Genomic DNA, 27,580 nt, shown 5'->3' with positions numbered 1-27,580 from the left:
CAAAACGCTGATTTGTCGGGTGATTGGACTTTTTATGCAGCGCGTAAAATCATTTACCGTTGGCACATCGTCCTGCGTAATCAGTTGTTTGCTCCCCTTTTACTTTGTATTGGGCTGTTGATATGTGTGATCACACCTTAAAGGTGTCTCACTTCAGCAAATAGTATTCTTACTAATGTATTGTGATTGTCTATATTGCAGATTGATGGCTGGATTCATTTTTCCATCACATCACGTGTTTATGGTTACGACCACCCTGCAAGCTCTGGTGGTCGTGCTTGCACACTATAGGAAAAAGCAGTAGCCTTTGTGCTCTCCCACGGTCCCAGCCACCAGTGAATCCAAGGCTTTTTCTTCTAGTGTGCAAGTGTGACCACCACAGCTGGATTGCATGGTGGTCATAATCATGGAAACAAGCAGTATATTATGTGATAGAAAAATTAATTCGGTCAGCAAAGAGAGCAATATGGACAATCCCAATACATTAGTAAGTGTCTTGTATTAACTTTCTCTACAAAATAAATCCTATTTGCTGAATTAAGACTACCCCTTTAAGAGGACCCTTACAAATGCTGGCCATACTCGTTAGATCAATGTTTGCTGAACCCAGCAACCATCTGATATGTATGGGGGTTTTTCGTAACTTTCCACCATTGGCAGATGTCTGTCGAAAGGGTTGGGCTGTTGGATTTCAACATGTCTAATCCTTTTGTTGCCAACTGTCTACCCTTTCAAAATATATGCATGGCCAGTCGAGCTTGCAAACCTACGAGGAGGTCGGAAGAAATAGCTCTTGGCCAAGCAACTACTTAACCTACTGCTATCTAAAGTGTGTGATACAGGAGTAACTAAATTAGAAAATCCCTGTCATACGAAATTCAGTTCATACCATAATGAGGTGTGGACTGATGGTAATCTTGGACTTTGGGAGTTTATGGGGAAGGGGGGGGGGGGGGGTTGCAGGCCTTGACTTAAAACATTTCCATTTGGACTTAAAGGGGTTCTCTGGGAATTAAGAAAATAAAAATACTTAAATATAACTTTATTATAAATATATTCCCAAATACTTTTCATTAGTTATAATGCCTCGTTTTGTCTTGGGAGCAATCATTAGGGGCAATAAAATGGCCACCGTCCTGTTAAAACACACAAAACCTGTCCTAATCTCACAGCAGGACAAGTAACTTCACAACACAGAGCTAAAGAGCTGCCCCATCCTCCTCTCTGCTCTGCTTGTCAGGGATTATAATCCCAAATACAGTTGAATATGATCTTTAGCTGAATCTCTGTAGGAATGGAGCTCATGAGGAGACATGAAGTACAGAGAGGATGGACAGGACAGACTGTGGTAATGGAGACTGCATACAAGTGCTGCTGCTCATTATGCACACCCTCGCCTCCTCTCTATACCTCATGTTTCCCTTATGAGCTTCATTCCTACAGAGATTCAGTTGAAGATTATATTAAACTGTATTCAGGATCATAATCTCTGACTAGTTGTAGAGGAGGATGAGGCAGCTCTTCACGTCAGTGTTCTGGAGTAACTTATCCTCCTGTATGATTAGGACAGGTTTTGTCTGCACTAATAGGATGGGGACCATTTTATTTCTGCAAATGATTGCTCCCCAGACAAAACGATGTCATAATAACTACTGAAAGGTATTTGGGAATATATTTATAATAAAGTAATATTTAACAATTGTATTTTAATTTTCTTAATTCTCTGAGAACCCCTTTAATAAGTTCATATGTAGACTTCCCCTGGGCATGGGCTCTTGGGGCAATGTCCAGATGATCAGCCTGCACCCACCATTACCCATGCAGTAAAGTGTGTTTGGCAATGTTTGTAGCTATAGAGTTGTGTTCTGAGAAGTGACCGTCACATTGATGGATGACATAAATAACGCTGCACGTGCTTTGGGTTCAGTAAATTAAATTTTACAATTGCTGCAGGTTTTAAGTACTCCGCTGCAGTTATTGGTTGTGGCTCGTGAGTGCAGTTGAGAGAATACATTTTATGTAGACATAAAGCTTGGTGTATGGAATGAGTCCATAGCTTTATTCAGTCTTCACTTTTTTTTGTGTGCAGAAAAGAGTTTGGGGAGTATAGGGCTGCTGTCTCGTGTATGTGATAAAGTCATTTGAAGGGAACACAGGCCGATGAAGAAAAAATTAAAAGGCATGAAAAGTCATAAAACTTCCACCAAGAACTGAGCAGATTTGTTATTTTGGTCCACGTGGATAACTGATCAGATGCCTCCTGAATGTTTATCCCTTGAGATGGTGGAAGAGCCAGCAGAGTGACAGTGGGGCCCCACTCCTCCTTGTGCAGTTCACTATTTAAAAAGCTTAGTTATTTTGCTCTCCATCCCAATTTTCCTTCTTTTCTTCCACCCTTAACTTTCTTCATTCACCGTGATTACTATCTCTCACCTTTGCCTAAAGATAGGGCCCCCTTAGGCCATATTTGCACGTCCGTGTTTTGGATGAAGTCTGTGAAAAGGTGGTCAGTGGTTCATCCATGAAGATTTCCGTGAAGGATCTGTGTGTCCATTTTTTGCTCTCCATGTGTCATCCGTGTTCCACTGACACTGCACAGCTGAAAATGAATTTTCAGAGCATCTCCTAAAAATGAAACACGATGGCACCCGTGTTTTCCACCAACCTATAGACTATAATGGGTGTGATGGATCCGTAAACAAGGACAAAATAGAGCACACATCCGTGCTAAAGCCACAGACCCACGTACCATTTTATTTATTTTATGCACTTATATAGTGCTGACATATTCCGCAGCGTTTTACATACATTAGCATCACTTGCTGTCCCCAGTGGAGCTCACAATCTAAGTTCCCCATCAGTATGTCTTTCGCGTGTGGGAGGAAACTGGAGAACCTGGAGGAAACCCACGCAAACACGGGGAGAACATACAAACTCCATCCAGATGGTGTCCTTGGTCTAATTTGAACCTAGGCCAGAGAAAATATGAGATCTGCACACCCTAGATGGTGGGTGCTCGTAAAGGACAGGTGTCAATAGATTCACAGGAGAAATCCACGGCACACCAAATGCATTTCATCAATTAATCGTTTTTAATTCATAGTAGTTTATACATAATTTTTTTTGTTCCATCCAGAGCAATTATTCGAGCAATATAATTAGTTAAGCAGTACAACCCCAACGTTTCGGTCGGTGTCGACCTTTATCAAGGGATCTGTGACTTTGAATATACAGGGTCTGCTCCAGAGCAGACCCTAATTTGAACCTAGGACCCCAGCGCTGCAAGGCACCAGTGCTAACCACTGAGCCACCGGGCTTTCCATGCTAAAACACGGATGTGTAATTACACACGATAAAAGTTTACGACCTGTCAATCAGGCTCTAAAAGTAAAAAAAAAATGGCTGGGTACTTACTCGAATGGACTGGAGCAGTTGTAATTACACCACACTATCACTGCAATGTCGACGACGTGCAGGTAAACCGTGAAGAGAATGCAGCGTTTGTATGAGCACCGTGGTCACCTCCAACAGCTGATCGGCGGCAGGGCAAGGAGTCTGAGATGATACATTTGGTGCATGGTTAAGAAAGTTATGGTTGCCTTATTTTGGTGTAAAATGTTGCATATTAAACCAAGCCCCTTTCCCCACAAAGCCACATCCCTTTTCCATAAAATCATGCCCCCTTGGCGGATGAGGTGCGGTGGATTGTTCTTTTTGGCTTGCTTCACAAATATGTCTAAAATGAGAAGTGCTAAATGCAAGCGCAATCACAAATGTAAATGTGGGTCATTGCCATCAGTGCAAACTTGTCAGTGCATGCTATATAATATATAGAGATGAGCGACGTATTGGCTGAATTTTGTCACAAAGTGCATTTCTTTGTAAGTAGTGGTGCAGTGACAGGGAGCAGCAATTGTGCCGCCCCAGTCATTGAACACCTCGGCTATGAACTCGGCACCTGACAGGAATATTACAATGTAACATAAAAAATAAAATCATAATAACCCCCTCATCATCATTATTTTCTTGAGTAGCCAGCTGCTGCCATCTTGATTGAAGATCTTGTGCGAAATCTCTTATGACGTCATCATGTCGGCCGGCATGGTGACATCATACGTCACCGCACATGGGATTTCGTGTGAGATCAACATGGCGGTGGCTGGTTCTGGATGAGGCAAGTATAATTTTATTTTTATTATTATTATAATTTTTTACCACCATTTGAGGGAAAATTGTTTTGCTACCACGAAGCACAAGGAAATTTGCTGCGAATAATATTTCCCCTGAAATTCTGATCAAATTCACTTTGTGGAGTTCAATTCGCTGTATGTACCGTATATACATATCTATCCTGTTCGTGCAGGGCGGTCACATCCACAGAAATGGTAACTGGATGGTTTGGAATTGCTTTGTACCTTGTATTATATCGGTGCAGTCCATTCTGTAGCCGCTGTCCCTATGAGGAGCCCAGTTTATACTTGGTACAATTTGTAACCTAAATGTGCGTTGTAATACATTTTTGCATCGATCACGACTATTGGAGCTCCTCTAGTGGACACTTTTTCAGCAAGGTATTTGGACTTTAAATGAGGCAGAGCTCCCCTCCTCTGTAGCCAGGGAGCACAGACTAGTTTGTTATTGACTCAACAGACCCTACACAATACACCCGTGTCCACAATCCGCATTGTGTTTACCAACTGATATCTGTAACAGACGAGCTACAGGGTGGCACTTTACCCACGAGGCTGCCAGTCCGGAACATTTGCCTGCTATATTTGCTCACGACACACATGCCTTTCAGTCCTTGTGCATGAAAGGAGCTTTCTTTTGCAATTTCCCTTTTTTTTTTTTTTTTTTTCTCGTCTATATCAGAATTATTATTTTTTTATTCGTATTGTCCTTTTTTTTTTCTATTAGAGAGAGCGAAGATCAAAGGTGACTTTAAGTCTTGTGAAAGTCTCTCCGAGCAGCTTACGGCACGACGTAGGGATAGTAGTGTGGGTTTTCGCCTGCTTTAGACCATACGTCTTTTTTTCTGGCTCTGTACTTGTTCCTTCTATGTGCACTCGTCTTTTCTGCTGGAGGAAACGAATGCTAAAATCACTGCGAAAGTGATCCCTCCCTCAGTGGATTGATTACAGGAACACGTATCTCCCCTGTGGGAATGCATGAATGGTATCTGCCTAACATATGACAAGGTACCTTACAGAGTACAGGCTCCAGCTAAGCACCAAGACTAATTGTTTGTAGTCTGGATCCGCCTTATGCACAGAGAGGTCGGGGCAGTGTTGTGAGTGTGTCATTGTAGCTCTGGAACGGTATGGACAGGGAGCTGCCTGGTCGTGGAGAGATACTTGGAGCTGGCTGCATTTAAGGTGTCTTCCCATCCTGCGTTGGATGATTTGGAAGCGACTTTCACACAGCTGTAAAGTCTCCTGGACATTATTATTCCATATTATGGAGGCGAGCATTTGCCGGAGCTGAAACGATCGACTCGGTGTCAGCTTTCAACATGTCAGATTCCAATTTCTGGACCGTGCTTTCTAATTTTACGCTGCCTCACTTAAGAAACAGGAACAGGCTCCGACGCACGCAGAGGTAAAAAAGTTAGGTCGTTTTTTTATTTTTTTATTGCTGTCTGTACTTGTATGCGCTTGTTAGAAAATGTCATGACTTTGGCCGACAAAGCCGCCTGATTTTCAGTATGGACGGTTTTCTGAAATGTTTCGGCTTTACCCCCTCTGTCTTTCGTGCTTCACATTCCTGTCTTTGCCTGTGTTTGTATAGATTTTGTCCGACTTTGCACTTGCCAGAATGTGTGAAAAGTTTCTCATACTGCTTGTTCTGGAACGGGACATATAATGGACACTTTCTTACTTTAGCCGTGACCTGACTCCTAGGTTTTTCAGCTAAAAGGTCGTAGTGCAGTGTGGTTTCTCTAACCTGGTTTTTGGTGTTTTATAAGTGTAGAGTACTGTGTAATCTTGTCAGGGTGTATGACTAGTATCACTATAATAGGCATTCTGTAGTTCTCAATTTTGATGTGATATCCTAGGAGGTCTTTGGTTGGCAACGTGATCTACTTCAGGGGCTGCACAGGTGGCCCTCAGATCCAGCTGAACTTTGAGCTTGTAGCTTGCTGCACAGTATGAGATCAGCATGTAGTACTAATAGACCAACAGTACTAAGCTCTGTGACTAGTTCTACATCATCATCATCTAATTACAGGCAAGGATAAACCATGACAAGTCCATGACCCAGCTCTTATGATGAGGACCAAATATGGCAAAAGTTTCATTGTCAGAACCTAGTCAAGTGCCCTGTCATCCAGGTGCCGAAAGGCTCATACACTGACTGCACTTACACACCCATGATATGGACCACAGACATTTTGTGTGATGCCAACGTGAACATAGTTTGAGATAGGAGCATACCACAATTTCTTCTCTCTTATGAGCGCTATTTCCAGCATCCTGAATAAGGAGTGCATCGGACCCAAGTATATAATAACATTTGGCTTGTATACTACTTCTCCAGAACCAACTGGAAGCCATTGCTTGAGGCAGCCTATAGGCCACTCTACTAACATTGAAACCATAAGTAAGCAGTGCTGGGGCGCAAGTTATGGACGTACGGTAATTGCACAATCATGTAATTACACTATAATTCCTTTTTGTATATCGTATAATTTTATCCACACATAATTATAGGTGGTCAAGTGGTGGAGCAAGCACAGCTTTTGCACAGAGCCAAGGAGCTTCAAGGTTTGCCTCTGACAAACTAATGCTTCTATGGAAGAATAATCATATCGGGTCCATGAGAAAACCCCTCTGTAATATAATATGGGGCACACAGAGGTACATTATGGACCATACGGATTCTAAGAACACCATATTATGGATCCATGCCAATACATGGAGGCTTTAGGGCACACACAATATGGCCACCCACCATACAAGTGTCCCACATACACCTATATTGCTCACCTATGTATTGCTCATACATTCTCTGCTATCAAGAAATATGTTGTCATAGCCCCACAAGGCTTATGACCAAGGTTTCTTTATCACATCCTCCTATTGCATAAGCTCTGTATTATACTAACAGATTATCTGACAGATATCGGTGGAATCATTGGTCAGATGGCCTATTACACACACAGATCTCTGATTGAACAGATATTGGTCAGATAATCTGTTGGTGTATTACAGCCCTTACTGTAGGATTTCTCTGAAGCTGTACTTACTTGCTGGAATTCTGTCCCTAATCTTTTCCTACCATCAAAAAGCGTAACCAGTCCCTGAAACTCCTCTTGGCAAGGGCGTAACTACCATAGTGGCAGACCATGTGACTGCTATGGGGCCCAGGGCAAGGGGGGGGGGGGGGGTTCAGTCTTACTTAGGATTATCTCTTCTTCTACTGGAAGTTAAAACTTGGTCAGGACTCCATATAGCTTTTTGCCATATTATACACCAACAGGAAACCACTATCGGCCACCATCTGCTACTGCTTTTCTCCAGACTTACTTTATCAAGTCTTTTCTCCCACCTCTGTGGGTGTAAGCTATTTGGGACAGAGATTCTGTTCTCTCTGGGTATCTTGGATCTTCTGTATTTTGTTGAAGCCAGTATTTGCCCCCTTTATGATGCACAGGGTCATAGTGGTCCACAGGGGAACAGGTGAATCCCCCGGTGGCCCCTGAGCAAGGTGGGTCTCTAGACTCCATCCAAGTGACACATGGCACAATAGACTGACTGCTTTCCATGAACTGTAGATATGCAGTATTCAGCTTCCCAAACTGGGCAGATTATGTAAGAAATTACCGTATTTTTCACCCTATAAGACACACCGGCCCATAAGACGCACCTAGGTTTTTGAGGAGGAAAATAAGAAAAAAAATATTTTGAACCAAAAGGTGTGCTTTTGGTGGGTTTTGAACTAATGGTGGTCTGTGGATGACACTATTATGGGGATCTGTGAATGACGCACTGTTATGGGGGCATCTGTGGATGGCACTGTTATGGTGGCATCTGTAGATGGCACTGTTATGGGGCATCTGTGCATGGCATGACACTGCCATCCACATAGCATAAGATGATATATATGTGTCATCCACAGATCCCCCCCCCCCCCCCATAAGTGTCCCTGTGTAGTGAATGACCGCCAATACAGGGGGTGGGGGTCGGCATCTGGTTTTGTAATGGCAGCGGGGTGCAGTCACTGTATTCTATTATACCGGGCCCCGCTCACTGTAGTAATCATATCTAACCTCTAGTCAATGTTAAACTATAAAAATGATGTGCAATACAGCCTGTAGTACTTACTACAATCTTCCGTAGCAGGCAGTAAGCCGGGCGGGTGGCGGCAGCGTAACTTACTATGGCACGCGCCTGCACCGCCTGCTTCATTCATAAAGTGGGAGGAGCAGGTGCGTGACGTAGTGAGTTACGCCGCCCGCCTGCTTTGCCTTCTGCCTGCTACGGAAGATTGTAGTAAGTACTACAGGCTGGATTGCACATTATTTCTATAGTTTAACATTGCCTACAGGTTAGATATGATTACTACAGTGGGCGGGGCCCAGTATAATAGAATTCAGTGACTGTATCGGGTCCCACTGCAATTACAAAACCAGATGCCGGCCCCCAGCCCCTCCTCCCTCCCCGCTGATACACCCGCTGGCCTCGCAGCATCGCGGCAGCGGTGTATCAGTGTAAATTGCAGCATTCGCTCCATAAGACACACTGCCATTTTGCCGCCACTTTTTTGGGGAAAAAGAGCATCTTATAGGGCGAAAAATACATTAGTTAAACTAGTTTATTATTATAGATGCATCAGGTGGCTGAGATGACTTTTAGGTAAACAGGCAGGCCAGCCAGTATCCTCTTTCGTCAAGGACCTGCCCTCTCGAAGTCACTGGAGGGACCCCCATAATTATCTTGTAGTGCCTTGCAGGCTAACAATATTTTCATGTAGTATACAGTAGGAACCACAGTCTGACATGGAAACAATAAATGTCTATGGTGACAAGTGATCCCAGTAGCGATCGATCATGCCCATGCAGTGGAGGTGTAAGTGCAGGTCTCATCTCCTCTGACAGGCAGGTAATTATAGAGAATGAACAGTTTTTCTGAAAATTGCCTGCGCAGTTGGCCCTTTTTCCATATTGTTAGAGTAACTAGGCAAATTTCCCATTCAAGAGTCTAGAGGAGTCTTTACTGTGTGCATTGTGTTTCTTCTATTGATTGCAACAGACGTTACCAGGCAGACATAACTACTACTCCTTGGGTGTGTACTCACCGAGGAGCCTTCCTGAAATGCTGCATTCATCAGACACAGACAGCAAGTTCACTACTTGTCAAGTCACAATTTTAGGAGGGAAGAAGAATGCGACAAGCTGCTTGGGCCGGTGTACGGGGCTGTTATAAATGCCAGGGGCATGAAAGCAACATCAATATCTTGTGAAGAGCCAAAGTTGCTTTTTCTGTACCTAGTCTTTAGCTGGTGACTCCTCTGTCCCTTGTACAGGTCATGTAGGCGGTGCACTCATTTATTGTTTGTTTATATTACAGTTTAGTAAATGACTGATCCCTTATGTAATGATTTCCTGCTTTCTTAACAGTGGAGCCTGAACTTCTGTTACCTCATTCCTGCCTTCTGTTTACATTAGACCACATCATCTGCAAGTTCTAAAGTAAAGGACTATGGGGGAAGCTTATAAAGTCTGGCGTTTTATACGTCAGCCTTGATCTAATTTTGCGCTGGGGTGAGATCCACTAATTTATTAAAAGTTGCAGGCCTCTTAATTAGAGATGGCCACGCGGTTCGCCGGTGGTTGTTTTGCAGCAAACTTTGCTAGTTCGCGGTTTGCCAGACGATAGAACATATGGAGATGTCCGGCGGCGCCATATTCTTTTACATTGTGAAGAACTTTGACCCATCAGGTGGGACAGGACAGCCAATTGAGACATTTCAGCACATGAACATACCCCCACCTTATAAATAAACCTGATCTGGCCGCCATTTTACATTCAGTCTTTTGCCAATGTAGGGAGAGGTTGCTGTGTGGAGCAGGGACAGATGGTTAGGGACACCAAACGCTAGCTAATAGGGCCACAAAAGTCCTTTTAAGGACTGGTATAGGTGTGCTATCGATAGGTGTGACTTATTGAGGGGTGTGATATACTTATAATATACTTTCTAACATAGAAAGTATATTATAGTGCGTTTTTATTGTGGAGCATTTGTGTGCGGTTCTGCTGCGATCCTGCAGCTTCACTGCTCTTTTTATAGGGACTTTTGTCACAGGGTAATTTTGAAAATGACAGGCAGAGGAAGAGGCAGGCCATTCTGCAGGGGTGGTAGGGGTCAGGCAGGTGCACCAGGCCGGAGCCTAAGTGGGAAGTTTCAGAAGGTGCGTGCAATTATGTCAAAGGATGCACCAGTCTTGGTTGAGTGGCTCACTCAGCCTTCCGCTTCTGCACCCTCCTTATCCTATCTGCACCCTCTTCACTCTCTGCTCTGTGCACCCCCAAAGACACCACCACCACCACCATATCCCCTCCGCTCGAGTCAGAGGAATTTTTTTCACATCCATTACAAGACCTTACCGATGCTCAGCCATTCTTGGCATCAGATCAGGAAGAGGAGGTATCAACGGTCGCCACCCAGCAGTCTGACGACAGTACCCAGATCAGCCCAAGGAGGGTGGTCCCCCTGTTGCTGCCTACTCCAAGATCTCTAATGTCAGTGGTGGTGAAGGGGACGATGATGATTTTTCTATGTACGTCGCGTGGGTGCCCACAAGAGAGGAAGAGGGGAGTTCAGACGGAGAGACAGAACAGCAGATAGGGAGGAGAAGGAGGAGAAGCAGACAGAACTTACAGTGCACAGGAGGCAAAAAGCAGACTGCTAATGTATCTGGAACGAGCCATCCACCATACACGGTCACATCTGGTGCTCCCAGGACACCGGCACATGGCTCCACAGTGTGGGCTTTTTTTTTAACATGTCAACTGCTGACAATAGTGTTGCCATCTGCAGCCTGTGCTGTCATCGCATAAGTCGCGGTAAGCCCAATAGACCTCCAGCCAAATACTTGTTCTTTTATGTACACTAAATGCATAATTTTTGGGGCCTCTGTAGTACACTGGCCTGCTGGAAAATTGATATCCAATGACCTTGTAATCTACCTCCAGCCACATACTTACTTGTTCTTTTATGTACGCTGAATGAATAATTGTTGCGGCCTCGGAGGAATTCAACACCAGTGACAACCACGTGTTATGGAATTTCAACTATTATCATTAGGTGTTTTTTTCAAGAGGGGAGATTTCGTTAGCCATGTTTTTAATCCAATTTATATTTTTAGTTCTTTTTAAACATATGTATTTGTACTGGCCTGCAGTAATATTTGTATCTATTGACCGCATAATGTACCTCGAGCCACATAATCAGAAGTTCTTTTATGTCAGGTGACTGCCTAATTTTTAAGGCCCGTACTACCGTGGCCTAAAATAAAACATTTCTAGGCTACAACAGGGCACATTTCAGAGAATTTCCCTTTTTAAGACGCATAAAAATGTCCCCTGATTAAGATGCATATTTTTTTGTTGGAATTTTGTCATTGATCCCCCTCTAGTATGTCACTGCCCATGTTGTGGGACTATTTGTGTACTTCTACTAAGTATTTGGTGGCTGCAAATATGAGCTGAAGGTTTTTCAGGTTCGCCTGCCATTAAAGTGAATGGGGCCCGCCGCAAACTTGCGGTTCGTGAACATTTGATCGCAATCGCGTTTGCAAACCGTCCCGGCCGATGTTTGTCCATCACTACTCTTAATGTGTTAGGTGTATCTCTGGCCCTCTGTGCCCCCAGAAAGTCAAATCTGCAGCAACTATTAACTGACTCCGATTTGAGCCTTAATTACGCTAGTATATAGTAAATTTACCAGGCTAGCATTGGGCAAAACCGCCAAAAATTTCAAGATTTTTGTGCATATGGGGCTTTTGCAAAGATTTGTGACTCTTTGATACCACTCTTCTGGTGCACATCGGTTGATAAATTCCCACCAATGTATGTAATGTATTTATATTCATTAGTCGTCTTTGTGAAGACCCTTTTACACGGGTCAAAGATTGGCTGAATGATCATTTCAATGAATAGCGTGGCTATTACCTAAGAAATTAGCAAATACTATTGTCATAGATCGGACTGTTTATGTGGGTATGAAAATCATTGTGCTAACAGGATGTACTTGCCGGCAAGCTACGTAATTCGGCGAGGAGGGGTTTGAGCAAACGATAGAAAGACCCATGGTTCATTTAAATCCCTCTCGATAATTGTCATTTGAAAATGAAGGTAAAAATTAATTCTGATCGAGTAACTGTATCGCCAATCGCTCTTGTTTGGGAAATACGTCTACCTGTGTAAAAAGACCCTTACTATTGAATATACAAAACTGAATTGAAATAGAGTTCTGTTTTTTTTGCCTTAACCAAGACCCTGTCAGAGACAAGTAATTATATATGACATACCAGTTCTACAATCTTGGGAAGCTTCTTTTGATCAGAACAGACTGATGAATGTGCCAAAAATAACACAAAATCCATGCTATGGAAACTATCTATAATAACCTATTTCCCAAAGAAGAAAGAATTAAACAAGGATAGAAAAATAAAAAGACAATAATGCGTTAAGCGATTCTGTGTTAAGGCAGCAAATTACAACCCCAACTTAAAGGGTTTGTTTAGGACTAGTTAAAGATGTCTGCTTTCTTCTAAAAACAGCACCACACCTGTCTGGTGTATGGCATTCACTTCAGTGGTTCTGAGCTGCAATACCCGAAAGAACTTAACCTATGTGTGGGGCTGTTTTTTTTTTTTTTCTAAATAAAGCAGCCATGTTTTTCTAATTCTTGACAACCCCTTTAAGTAATGTCCACTTTAGAGTCAGTACCTGTAGATGAAGCGGACTAAATATTTATTTTCCTCACTATTTTCATTTCATCTTAGTAACGTTATCTGAGTGTACAGCTTAGGTACCATGTCTAAGGGGAGTCCTAGATAGTCTAAAACACACCTGTCTCAAAATTGGTTCAGGGCACTGTTTTCTCTGCACCACTGCAACTGAGCTATTCAGATTAGCTTCTGTTTATTAGCGCAAGCCCATAACAAGCTCACCATGAAGTCAGTAGATAGAAAGGTGATTTCCATTATATCAGGATAGAATGATGGAAGAAAAGACTAATAAACTGGGAAAAATAAGTTAATTGTCATGTATAAACCTGGGCTAATGCGGCTAAGCAGCTTGGACAATCAATGTTGTGGGAAAGTAGGAAACGTGTGGATTATAACTACATCCATTTTTCTAGCGGGGCCAGATATATGTTCTGATATGAGCTTTGATCCTTTGATCAGTTGTTGAGCGGTATTCTTTTTGTACCACTTGGTTATGCCCTGCAGCGCACCAAAGCGGCCAGTGATTTGGCTGCCACATGTTATTGACGTGACGTCACTGCTGCAGCCAGATAAATAGAGCCAAGCCTGGAGACCTGTGGTGGTGGCACAGGACCTGCTAGGAAAATACTGCTCCGTTCTTTAACTAGTGTCATCTGGTTTCTTGATGGAACTGGGCAACCCCTTTAAGAGGCCTTAAATTCTTAGTAAATTTGGCACATCTTAATCCAGTTAATTGTTTATAGTAAGACTGGTGTAAGAAATGTCAGTCTTAATAAATAATTTCCCCCGTCCATATCTCTGTATGGTACTCGCGCTGTCCATGTGTGCTGGTTTTACTAGGAGTAGCACAGTGTTTGATCCTAGGGATTACTTTTATGTAAGTAGGGGGGCTACCCATTTGGCTGGACCTCTAAAGCAAAGATTACTTAACTGCTTTCTGGCGTTGGCTCCCCACCCTGTCACCTCCAGGCCTGCAGTGCATCTGGTTTGAGATTGCTTCAGCCAATCACTTGCTGCAGCGGAGACCAGATCCTCTTGTGTCATGTGAATATTTGTCATGAAGTAAGGTGAACCAGTCACCTCCTTGGCCAAGTGATTGGGGGCCTAGTGGAGCATTGCAGACCTGGAGAAGGAGTAGGGAGCCGGCGCCGGGAAGCAGGCAAGTAATCTTTCCCTTACAGGTCCAGCCAAATAGGCGGGCATTTGCCATAAACCGCCCATTATTTCACAACTCCTATAGGGCCCCAGGCCAACAATCCGGCAATGATCGGGAAGAAGCAACTGATCATTCGATGATCGAGCTAGTGCTTGTTCATCGAGTGACGGTATCTCTGAAGCAGACACCTACCAGTATATAATTGTTTCTAGGCAGCAGATCGTGCTGTTTAAACCATGATTCCGTATGGAGATTAGTGATCACAGTAACGATCCCTCATCCCTATACAGTGAAGGTGAATTGCAGCATGTAACTTCAGCTCTCAATTCTTCTGACGAGCAGTCAATTATCAGGAACAAACTCAGTGTCGTCCATGTAAAGGGACCTATAGTCACTAAATAATGTAAGCGTTTGCTTGATGACATTGTGCAACCTTCTGACCTTAGTTTACCCTTAAACAGTCATGTCTATACACACATCTTACATGCAAGACAAAAGAACTTTGAAGAAGAAAGACCGTACAACGCCCTGTTTGATTGTTGGCCATCTATAAGCTCTAATATTTGAGCAGACATTTGTAAAAAGCGGCCTGCTATTAATATTCTCGTGGTGTGTTGTCTTCTCCCGATTCTGCCTTCCATTAGAGCAGTAATTCAAACATAAAAACACAACTAAGCTCAATAAAGGGTACGAACAGTCACCCACCGGCCCTGTGAATTGTTTTGTTTTCAGTAATTGGATTAATCACTGATACCATTTGTAGCTGCGGGGAACACATCTAATCTTTTAATTAAAACTCAATCTTTTCAATCTTGTTTATTCGAAAGCTTCTGGGTCACTGCTGGCTGCCATTCAGTTGACCTGCAACACAGTATACGCAAAATCTTGTGTGCCGATCACATCTCCACATCACCAATTGCACTACTGTTTTCCTTCCCTGGACCACAAGATAGACATAGACTCTAGGTAAGAAGAAGGTCCAAGGGGGGAGGGATTTTTCTTTATTTTACCTAGCGGGTACCAATGAATATACAATGAAGATGGGGTCATGTTTTGTTAATATTCCTTTTTTTTTTTTTTCCTAGTATACCTGTAATTTCTTAGCTTTTTAAGAATTAAGATTTCTTTCAACTTAATTATTTTTAATCGGGCCAGCAATTTAAGAGATTAAAGTGGCTACGCGACTTATTGTAATGACATAATTGTCAAGAACTGAGCTCCAGATTGCTGAGAACAAGATAAGTACAAGCTCAAGCATCAATTTTGATTTAGTCTTTCATAAAATATGACACTGTTCCAGCAGGATACTTGGATAAAGGAAAAAGAAGAAGAATTTTCGAAGTGATTATATTTTGCCTGTCTTTGATCTAGTTGCATTTTGTATATACCAAGATGCTAGCAGTTTTTTGTTTTTGGGAAATGCCTCCCACCTATACATGTGCATATCCCCTGGCATTGTAATCTTTATAGTTATCATTCCACACACAGGAAATATCATCAAAGTTTGATAGGTTTGTGAATCAGCCCATCAGAAATACACCCTTAAAGGGTTTTTTTTCCAGTGCTTAGATATTGATGATCTATTTTGAGGATAGATCATCAATATCAGATCGACAGGGGTCTGACATTCCCCACCCCCCACCAATCAACTGTTTTGGACATTCGTGGGCTCAGGATTCTATAAAGTAGACGAAGCAGGAAGCACAAGGTTATGTTCACTGTGTAGTGGCCGTGCTGGGTTACTGCAGTTTAGCTCCTATTCTGATCTGCAGTACACCAGCGTTGGAAACTCCACAGTGGACAAGGCCATCAAGCCACTATATAGTTTGCGGCAACTGCCCAAAACAGTCTATCGGTGGGCTGCCAGGTGTTCTGAAGATAGACAATCGATATGGAAGTCTTGAAAAACCCCTTTAATAGCAAGTGATTGGCTCTGAAGTCATTTTCAAATTGGATTGTCTTCTGATGGACCTTTGTGTCCATTATTGTATCTGAGCTTAGGTATACTTGACAACCCACTGTCTTGCAACCCTAATGATAGGTTTCACAGAACCAAGTTCCCCTATTTGGACACTTCTTTTAGATATGTCTTCCCTTTTCTGCTATTCACAAGGAGACCAAGTTGTTGAGCCACCATGTCGGATGGTTGAAGACATGCTGAAGAATGGACGCCAAAACTACAGTAAAGTCATTTTGTAACTAAATGAAGTCTTGTAAGGGGTTACATAGTGAGAATAGGGCAATTGTAATAAGACTAGTTCTTGTAAGACAACACAATTATATGGTGTATATTTATAGTACTGCCATATTGACAAATCTGTACCCGTCAGATACGATGAGGAGTCCAGTTCTCTGAAAAATTTGATTTTACAGAAGATGGAGGACACATTCCTCAGCCGAAGTCCCTGGTGAATGTATGCTGGCAACAGTCATGGGTCAACGTTGCCCTTATTATAGACTTAGGTTGGGTTGTGATTATCACTGGGCTAGCTGGAGCCACATACCCTGCCCATAGTTTAGTCATAGCTATACTTAGCAAATTGTCCGCAAAGTGCGGCTCCATCTAAACAGACGTGGCCACGGCAGGCTCCCTGGATTATAATTAGCTTTCATTGCCTGCTCTTTCCACTGCCTCATTTGTTTAGCTGCAAAATAGCAGTTTGTCATCACAATAAAAGAAGCTTTATAACTATTTACACTGCACCGAATGACACGTGGCTCACAATCTGAGAACTGACCCGTGATGGGAAGACCACCTGGAAAATACTATAATAGAGAGATTACTCTATGCCTGACCTTTCTTCCACTGTTACAATATATTTATCATTCCTCCCATTCCATTTTTCTGGAAGAAAAAAAAAAAAGTTGCAAACTGTTTTGCACAAGTGTGATTTCTCTGCAGTCCTTGCCACTTGCCCGAATAGGGGGCATGGGGGCGCCAGCGCGGCCCAGGAACACATCTTCTATTAGTGCCAGTTTTCTGGCCTAAAAATAGACTGAAATCTACGAGGATGGCCTCGATTTCAGTTTAGGCGCAGGGACTGACCGATGCTGCACATAATTTATGATGAGGCATCTGGATCGGTTGCGGACCCATTCATTTCAATGCAGACAATGCCGTATGTCCGTTCCACGGCCTTGCAAAAAAATGAAATAAAGTTGAACGTGCCCTGTTCTTGTCTATTTTGCGGACAGGGATAGGTATTTCTACAGGAGTTAAGAAAAAAAAAATTGTCGACGTGCACCCACCCCGAAGCCGTGTTTTGCAGACCGCAAAACTGATACAGACATGTGCATGAGACCTAAATAAGGTGCGGACTTCGGCAGCCACGGGGGTATCTTAGACCGGCTTAAAAAACTGGCTCCCCAGCTTTTGCCAAACTACAACTCCTACCATTCAATGACAGCCAAAGGATGTCAGGACATGCTGCAAGTTATAGTTGTTCAAAGATACCACTAGATGCCACAGGTTGTAGATGATTTCTGGAGCATATAGCACTTTTCCTATTTCTAGACATTATGATAGAAGATCAGTATATGATGGTAATCTGGAGCGGTCGGCATCATTACCGTATGCGACTTTCTACACAGAGTAATGAGATACATGCTTTCAGCTTATCCTCTTACAGATCTATCCTTGGTATCACTGTCACCTCCCAGACATGTCTGTTTCTGGAAATCATTCTATTCCACATTAAAATGCCAATTCTGGAGCCTCTATTCTTCCATCTTTTTCCATTAGTCTATTATTCTAATTGGAAGTTTATAAAAGAATCCTCAACTGGGTGGTGGGGAGGGGGTGCCCCTGCACAGTGTGACGCTATCCAGTCAATGCTGCCAGTGTCACCCACCCCAACTGGAAACAGTAGGAATAATAGAGGAAAGATGTTCCAGAATTGGTATTACATGGGGAATGCAAATCGTTAGTGAAACAGACACGTCTGGAGAGGTGACACGTCTACTTCAAGGCTTAAGCTCAGGGCTGGGTAGTTTGGTGCACTGGTCTCATCATGCCCTTGGATGGTAATCCTTCTGATTGAGGAGGCTTCCTTACAGTACAGCGCGTTCCCTGTGTCTGGTGTATGCTTGTCCGTTCATTTCCTGAGACACTCCCTGTGTAACTGTGCTTAAAACACAAGAGTCTGGATTTATTTTGTGTGTTTGTTTGCTTATCTATTCGATTTGTTATTTCATTTCCGTCTAAAGTTATTTCCAGGCTAAACAAGCAGACAGGAACCGGGCACAGGACCACGCCAAACTGGCCAGTTAGAGGTAATGGAGGCCTTGTGCCGCGGTGCCATGAAACACTCCTCATGGTTTCTGCATAGCCAAAACTACATTTCTGTGTGCCGCATGTGATACGAAAAATTGTCCCCAATAAAAAAATGGCACACTCGCATGTAATAATAGCTCAGTCCACTGTACGGATCCTAGGGTGTTCAAGCTGCAATCTGAATAGGGGCCAAGAGGGATCCAACATGATTCATAAAAGCATTGATCCTTTGATAAATAACATCCACTAAAAATACATCTTCTGCACGTGATTCTGCATTTGATTGCCTTTGATATGACTAAGAAAGCTGCAGTCAGTTGAAAAGAATAAACAATTTACATAAAGATGTATTTTTGATGGGCGTTATTTAAAGGGGTCATCAATATCAGATCGGCCGATCAGCTATCAGAAAAGGCCGGCGCTCCGTAAGGACCTCAACCTCTTCTTAGGCCGTGTGATGTCGCCGTACATTGGTCACATGGCCTTGTTAAAGTGAATGGGGCCGAGCTGCAATACCAAGTGCAGCCACTATTCAGTGTCCAGCGCTGTGCTTTGGGAGCCGCCAGGAGCTCTGGTGAGCGTGGCGGCTCCGTGTATTCAAGACTCGGACTATCCTGAGGATAGGTCAACATTATATTAACCAGGATAAACCTTTTAATAAAGGATTTTATGAATCAATCTGGATCTCTCTTGGTCCTGCTGCCGTATGATACATAGCACAAAACGCATGCATGCTTTTATATGATATCAGGAACACATGGAATGTCTGTGACCATGGGGCCTTTTGGAGGACTAATGCATCCATTAGTCAGACCTTCCAAACCGTTTCATGTTTATGGACTGTTTATAGGAGCTGTATGTGCAAATAACATTTGTTGGAAATTACTGCACGATTCCCAGAGCATCCTTCTTCAGGACCAAGTCTCTAATAGCGAGGACAGTGATCTTCAGGTGGTCTCTTCATCTGCTATTATCTGGCACTGGTGGCTTTCTGAGCATTTGCTGTTTAGATGATTTATATAATTCTCTATTCAGTACATTTATTTATTTTATGCATTTATATAGCACTACTATATTCCACAGCGCTTTACAGACATTAGCATCCAACTGTCCCCAATGGAGCTCACAATCTAAGGTCTAAGTGATCCTGCTATTAAAGGGATTGTACAGTGCAAAGATATTTGATAACCTATCCTCATTATATAGGCCATTGATGTCAGATCAGCAGGATGACTCCAGGAACCCTTGCTGATCAGCTGTTTAAAGGGGTATCGGTACTAGTGCTTCTGCTTCAAAATGATCTGTGCGCCAGTCTCATTTCCAGTGGTTTCGCACTGTAATTACAACCTCCCATCCCATTTACTTGTGCCTCCTCTACAAGCAAGACTATGCTTAGTCAGGGGTGCACCTAGCCTTTCTGCTGCCGGAGGCGAAAACTGAAACAAGGCCCCCCCATGCCAGTTTATTAACCCCTTTGCCACAATGAAAGCGTTCATTGCCGAAGGCCCTTCCGCTGCCCCCTTCTTGCCCTTACCTGGTGCTGCCTGAGGCAATCGCCTCACTTCGCCTCATTGGTGGTTCACCCCTGTGCTTGGGTAATTCTGAAGAGGACGCAGCGCTTATACAAGTGCCCCTACCCCTTCAGGCAGGTGATCGCCAGGGGTGCCAGGATTCAGACCCTTGTGGATCTGATATTATTGACCTATCCTGAGGGTAGGTAATCAATATCTTTGCACTGTTAAGCCGTTATAAGTGCACATATGATGTTAGTTTATAAAAAAAATGGCCATATAGTGCTTTTTGTTTTCTCATAATACGTGTACTAACTTTTAGTTTGATTCCATGGGGAGAATTTATCATGAGGGTCACTTTTGGAATTATCATGGAGAACTCTGTACCAAATTTATCGAAATGTAGCACATTTTTAAACCTAACAATTTTTTTATACAAGCGATATACCAGTATTTTACACTATAAACCTACTCAAGTTGCAGTGAGAAACGGCCATGGTTCGTAATAAAATGTTTGCACAAAGCAGACCTTGCTACGAAGTTTGGGCCTTTATTATGCCATAAAATCGGTGTACCCTAACAATATACTTCCTCCATTATGTTTCCCCTATTGTTAATGCACTTTGGTATTAAGACGGATGTTGTGCTGCTGCCGGGAAACAATGGGTCTGTATGGCGAAGAGCGATGGCTTTAGCGATCACTCCTCCCATACTCTGGAGGAGATCACTGCATGTACATGCCTCGGTCTCCTCCTCTAGCGATCAGCAGATTGTCTGGAAGGAACGCTTCCTTCCCGACAATCTGCTAGGACCGGTTGTCGTCCTGTGTAAAGGGACGTTTAGAGGTAGACTGTGTCCAGAGCGTTGTAGCAGTACAGCCTGCTTGTAAAATGGTATTATTCCTCCTGACATGTCTATCTTACGCATTATTGCGTTCCCCTTGCAATGTCCATTCTGGAGCATCTTTTCTCATAACTCTGCATTGTGCTGTTCCTACATTATTTCTCTTAAATATATGTGGACTGATAACTATTGTCAAAGTCTGATACCATCATCACTGGACAAGCCCCTCCTAAACCAGTAATACCTAGTTTTCAATTTGTTTATAAAATTCTTGCAGATTTACCTTATGGGAACTCCATTTTAGGTGTAGAAATAGCTCAAGGATTATCTCAAGGATTGAGTGGCAGCAGAGCCTGATAGCAACAGATGTAGCAGAGTTGAGTTCATTTGCCTGCCAGAGTTAATGCTAACGCCTGCTGGGAACCAAGATAGTCTGTAAACCGTTTGGAGAGACATATATGCAGAGTAAAGCTGTTTTCCAACTTAATCACAAGGTCTGGACTCAATTTATTTCTCTATCCCCTTCATCAACAACCCCCCTTTCCATTGCTGCAGAGCCAACGCCTGGGGTCCAGAGTATCCAGGTAGGAGCACCGTGACACATGCACCAACATTAAGGGATATTTAGGCCACCCTACACCACTTTGGCATTCCTACACCTTGGTACCATCTACTCCATCACTAAAAAGGGGCCCTGTGCGCTTGTTGCTTCACTTCAACTGGTCTCACGAAAACAAGTACTTTTTCCTCTTAAAGGGCCCTGGGGGGAGGCGCCCCCTGCACAATGTAGTGTACAGTGTAACTACAACTGCTCGTCCCATTCAAGTTAATGGGAGAAGAAGCTGTAATTACAGTGCACTGCCTCTACAAGGGAGGCGACACGCTATTACATTGAGCAGATGATGCAGCACTCAGACGAGCGCCATGACCCCTTCAAACAGCTGATCAGTGCGGGTGCTGGCAGTCCTGAGGATAGGTCATCGATATTAAACCACTGCACAACCCCTTTAAGAATGTATGGCTGTGGCTTGGATATTATCAGGAGAAAACCTTACAGAAACTGGTGACCACATTTCAAATATCTACTGGACTTCTTATTTTATTTTTTATTTTTATTGCAACAGGTAAATTCAATTAAACCTGCCGAGTTTCCAGCTACTGGACCCCTGCTGACAATGTCCGTTTAATGATAAAGCATTGGCTGAATTCCAATGTAAATGTCTCCCGCTCTACTCACTCAACCAGTCTGAGAAAGTTGTTCCTCGGTGATTGTTTAATGCTTCAGGAAAGCCGTCACTGCCTGTTGTTAATTCTCCAAACCCCAAGCACTGGAGAAGTCCTTTTGATCCGACTCCATTGTTCCCCTTTGTTAATTACATGGTTTCTCGTGTATTTAGCAAATAAAGCGCGTTGTTTCCCCATCCCACCCACTCCCCCGTTGGTCGATACGCTGCTTTGTTTTAACACGTCTGTCAGCTGAGAGCTGTACGGAAAGAATGGGTCTGTCGTGTGGTCACTTGTACGGTCTCTTCACTTCACTTTGCAATTTATCATTGTAGGTGTATCTGAAGTTAGTTTTCAGATTGGAGTTGCTGTGTTAACTTACGCCAAATTTATGTATATGGAACAAAGTTTTTATAAATTCAGCACATAATGTTGTGGCGCCTGTTTCGGTGAAAGTACGCCTGGGGGTTAGCTGCCGTTGACACTTCATAAATGTGACTTTAAAGTAATCTACGGGCAGAACTTGACCAACTTCTCACTCCGCATCAGAAAGTAGCAAGGGAAAAGGTGTAAGTCGCCAAAAGTCGTGACGTTTTGATGTTTTAAACAGCATACAATAAGCCGCTCTGTAATGAAAGGGAATGAGTCATCAGAAAATGGCAAACTGTTTAAATCAAGTTTTTATGCTAAACCTATTTTTAAGAATTTTGGGTTATTTTTTATTATTTTTTTCCATATCAATATCTACTGAATATTGAAGAAAAAAAAATCCTGCAGTTTTCGCACTGGCCACTAGTTTCCACTAACAGAAAATATTTATAGTTGATAAATATATTTTTTGTTTTTTGAGCTCCATAATACCAATAGTGTCTCCTATAGGAAGCTAAAATACGCTGCAAGAGTGAAGGCCCCTTCTAAGGGCTCATGCACATGACAGTGTGCCCCCCGTGGCCGTATTTCGGCGGCCGTGTGCATTCTGCATTACGGATCGTGGACCCATTTCATTTGAATGGGTCCACAATAATGGAGATGCGAGACGGAGGCACGGATCCGAAGCTTCCGTGATGTTTCTGGCCGTGCCTCTGCACCGCTCTGGCCGTGCCTCTGCACCGCAAAAAAGTAGCGCATGCACTACTTTTTGGCGGTGCGGACCGTCGGATGCGGATCGCGGACCCTATTCAATTTGGGGTCTGCAGCACGGGCAAGGAGCCCTTACGTTTGTGGGCATGAGCCCTAAGGCAGTGAATACATACGGAAATTCTCACAACGCACACAGTTTGTCTGACGTGCCCATAGGTTTAGTCCGATGTACGCCACGTAACCTGCATGCTGCTGACACGTTTTACTCTCTGCTAACATCAATGTGAAAATTGCTACTGTGCTGTACGTGACAATTTGTGGTCTTGTGGCTGCACTTGGTGCTCTACATCAGAAGGTCATTTTGCTGGCATTTCAAGTTTAGAGTATATTTATTGCTGAAATGTTTGCACCCGTCACATTCATCCGAATGGGGCTTGCAGGAGTCCATGTGCTTGCAATCTTCAGCTTGACACTTACCGCATTGTTCAGAGATCCTCTATGGCCACGTGAGCTATTGAAAACTATGAAGATATTTGGAGATCTTAGCGATATTGCTTAATAGTTTAAGGAATTCCTGGGTAATAAAAAAATACACATTACTTTACAATTCTTAACCCCTGCTGTCTGTGAGAAGAAATGCAGTAGGGGCCCAAAGAGCCAAACCAAGCACCAGTGGATGAAGTACTTCATAGACCCCGGGCTATTCCACAGACTTTCCCCTCCCCCCACCATCCTCAGCAGGGCCCCTTCACATTGTATCTACAGTTCACACCATTTTACGTGCGCAGATTTTCGAGTATTGTTTACGTGAGGGCATGCACACATGGCGGACAGGCTCTGCAAGGCCCAGAGCACCTCCAGTAGAAAGGATTGTTTGATCTACTGACAAGCACAAGTGGCTCCCACAGTTTCATTGTCCACCATTCAAACACAGGTAGCACCATCATTACACAACACTGTCTCTGCTCGGACCATTTCCAGGTGCTTAAAAGGAAATTGGTGTCAAGGCGTCCATTATGTGTTCCTGCCATTGACAGCTAGCCACTGTTGCCTTCATTTGAGGTGGTGTTGTGACCGAGAAACTTGGATTGCTATGGACTAGATAGAACAGGGATCAGCAACCTCTGTCCCTCCAGCTGTTATGAAACTACAACTCCCAGAATCCTCCTTTCACTTTCATGGTAGTTACAAGAACAGCCAAGAACGTTTGCATGCTGGGAGTTGTAGTTTAGTTTCATAGCAGTTGGAGTGCTGAAGGTTGCTTATCCCTGGACTAGAACTATATAATCCTTAGCAATGAATGCAGGTTCTATTTGTGATACCTGGTTGTGAGCACTTCAATTGTACCTTTGCTGTGGAGTGACACACTGTCCCAACTGCAGGCATGATGATCTGGAAGCCATCGCATATGACAGTCGGTTGCCCCTAGTAGTGAGACAAGGGACACTGAGGGTGCTGCCACACGTTCAGGTTTTCCTATGCAGTTCTTGAAGCCAAAACCCGGAATGAAAAAAGTGGAGAAGTTTTATCTATCCTTAATACTTTCTCTCCTCCTACGATCCACGCCTGATTTTGGCTTCAAAAACTGCATCAAAAAGCATGAATGTGTGTCAGCACCCTACCAGCTCAGCGATATGTGTAGGACTTCCTGCGGCCACACGTGTTGCCTCTCGTGGCAGGGCTTCCAGCTGGCATTTTTCAGTAGGATAATGCTCACCCACAAACGGCAAGGCTTGCCCAGGAATGTCTCCAGATTGCAACACTTCCTTCTCCTGCCCAGTCTCAAGATTTATCTTCAACTTTGGCAACCTATGAGTTCGGCAGCTGAGCGGAATAATTCCGTAAAACTTTTTATATAAAAAAAAATAAAAAAATTATATCTTTGCTTTTTCTATCCGCTATCGGTACAGGGAGGAGGTGTTATCAGTGACTGACAGCTATCTTGGTATGCACACTTAAGATGGATTTAGTCAGGCAGAAAATCGTTCCTGGCAATCTGCCCGTCTAAATGTGCCACAGATCACCCGATGAACAATTAAATTGCTCGTTCATTGGGTGAAATAATTGTTAGTGCAGGCGCGTAAATTATCATTTCTAGGCAGCAGATCGTTCAGTCTAAACAGCGATCTGCTGCCCAAAAACAATGCAGATGTATCAGGACACGTGATCACAATATTGATCCCTCATCTTCATACAGTGGAGGTGATTGCATCTTGTAAAATGCCACGCTTCGCCTCCACTTAATGAGCGGTCGACTGTCGGGAAGGAACGCTTCCTTCCTGACAATCTGCTGCTCATCTGCCCGTGTAAATCCACCTTTACACACACACTGCTATCAATCACTGATAGCACCTGTCTCTTGTACCGATAGCTGTTCACAAGAGAGAGAAAAGCAGAGAGAAATGTATAAATTACAGGGTTTACTAAATATTTTCCCTTAAAACTATATATCAATCTGCTCGGCTCCTCCTGCTCCATAACATGGTACTTCCAGATTGCATTGCATTTTGTGGTGACAACTCTTCTTTAACCAGTCAGAGACTTTTAGGACGAGGATGAAGAACCTGGCGGTATTCTGTGTTGTACTGAAATTTGCTGTACAGTACTGTGTGTCGTTTGAGAAACAAAACTGCCTTTCACACCTATGATCTGCACCGAGAAAAAGGGAAAAGAAGTCATGAACATAGCAAAGCCCCTGTACAGCTCCACGCGAGGCACTGTATATATTCCCCGTGAAGCGATGCTTCTATAGGGTAATACCTCTCTAATATGGCATACCATGGAACATGCTATGAACCCTCAATGTCCCATCATATAGGTTTGGAGGGACACAGAGGTGGCCTCATTGCAGTCTACGTGCTCCATATTACTGATCCTTAATATGGCCTTGACCAATATAAGGGGAGAGATGTATGAGATATGCAGGTTAATAAATATTCATGACATTGTGTACTGCTGCCATTTATACCAGTCATCAGCTAACCTGCTGTAAAGTGGCATTAGGAATAAGAATTACTGTGAGTCGGTGAGATGTCTAGATGACGTAAACCGCGCTAATTCCACATGTGGGAATACTTTAATGACCTGACACGTTGGCACTGATTTTCTGCCTTTCCAATCTTTGGAGGTATTGGCTTTCTCTGACCTCATGACATTTTAGAGCAGACATGTTGGCTGACGGGTGACTAATGGGCGTTAATCTTTTTTTTTTTTCTTTATTGACTCTTGTCGTGTTTAGTGACATATGTCTCTGCATTCACTGCTTTTCCCTCACGTAAATGCAAGTTTAAAGGGGAAATCCAGTGAAATGATCTTCTGATATGAGGTATATATGTGAAGAGCGCCACCACTTTACAGGTTGAATGGGTTCCCAATCTAGAGACCTGAAGCCCTTTTTGCACTGCTGTTTGGGACTGTACTGCAGGATCAGACAGAACTACTGTATGGATGAAGCACCGTTAAAGGACTCATCCCATGACTAATGTAATAAATTAAAATCAGATATCATATAATACATAATAATCTGTTTCTAACAAAGCTAGGACCAGCCCTGTACCTCACATGGGTCCAGAGATCTCCCCATTCATTGCTCTGCTAGATTTATATTAAGCCGACAGCTCAGGGGAGTGTATTTTCTGCTGCAGCTCAGGGGGCGTGTCTCAGCTCTGCCTATCACAGCTCAGGAGGCAGTTGAAAAGGATGAAACTGAGCATGTGCGACCATCTCAGTGAGCAGGTCAAAGAAATGAGAAAAAAAAACAGCAGGTGGCGCTATACAGATACATATTTCTTTTGAATAACCCAGTGGCTGTACAAATTTTTTTATTACATGCAATTACAAAAGATATTCAGATCCAGGTGCTGGTTTGAATATTGTAGAATATTTTTCAGGGGACAACCCTATCAGTCTTACATATACTTTACATATAGAGGATATTCTGTAATAGTAGAGAGCAGCTGCAGGTATATAAAATGTCAAAGATAAAGAATCCATGTGCTATGGTTTAGGGGATCTAAAAACCTGTCTAAGAGGAAATTGGGCCAATTTTATTTTATTTTTTAATAAAATACCATGTAAAAGGGAGGGGAAATATCCCCGAAATACAGAATCCTATCGACAGTTCCTACAGAAGCTAACAAAACAAATCCTGTGTGAAAAGAGATGCATATGAAATACAGTAAGGGCCTATGTACCCCCATACGCGTGCCAATTTATGTCTCCGTACAGCTCTGATCTTGCCTAAATCTATAACATGGCCTTGTACAGTACATGAGGCCTACATCAGATTCCTTTAGTAAGCTTGGGAACAGCTTTGAGGGGCCGTTCACACTGCTTTGTGCAGGCGTAATTTGCCATGGATTCTGTGCACAAAAAGCCGCAGAATATGCCTCCCATTGTTTTCCATGCCGTTAATGCAGCCCCAGTTCATTGCCTCAAGCGTTCCAAGAAAGGACTTGTCCTTTCTTGGCAAGGTTGCGCGGGCATAAACCACGGCCATGTAGCCACTCAGAACCATGCCAAATTCTGCCAGCACAGGA

At 43.2% G+C, this 27,580-nt stretch overlaps 1 protein-coding gene across 5 annotated transcripts in view; it reads left to right on the top strand.

The window, feature by feature from the left end:
• The window catches only part of MAST4 (microtubule associated serine/threonine kinase family member 4), a 550,772-nt gene that overhangs the window by 401,388 nt on the left and 121,804 nt on the right, over positions 1 to 27,580 (top strand). For 2 of the 5 annotated variants that reach the window (XM_044276136.1, XM_044276134.1), the window contains exon 1: positions 5,211 to 5,598. The exons of the other annotated variants lie outside the window; for them this stretch is intronic. In XM_044276136.1, the coding sequence (XP_044132071.1) occupies positions 5,513 to 5,598 (86 nt within the window). In that variant the 5' untranslated portion in view covers positions 5,211 to 5,512. Of the gene's footprint in view, positions 1 to 5,210; positions 5,599 to 27,580 lie in introns of those variants that run through there. 5 annotated transcript variants of the gene reach the window in all.

The sequence above is a fragment of the Bufo gargarizans genome, chromosome 1 (assembly GCF_014858855.1).
Source record: "Bufo gargarizans isolate SCDJY-AF-19 chromosome 1, ASM1485885v1, whole genome shotgun sequence".
NCBI classification, from domain to species: Eukaryota; Metazoa; Chordata; class Amphibia; order Anura; family Bufonidae; genus Bufo; species Bufo gargarizans.
The sequence above is the reverse complement of the archived record's forward strand: the minus strand, read 5'-3'. Positions and strand labels throughout refer to the sequence as shown.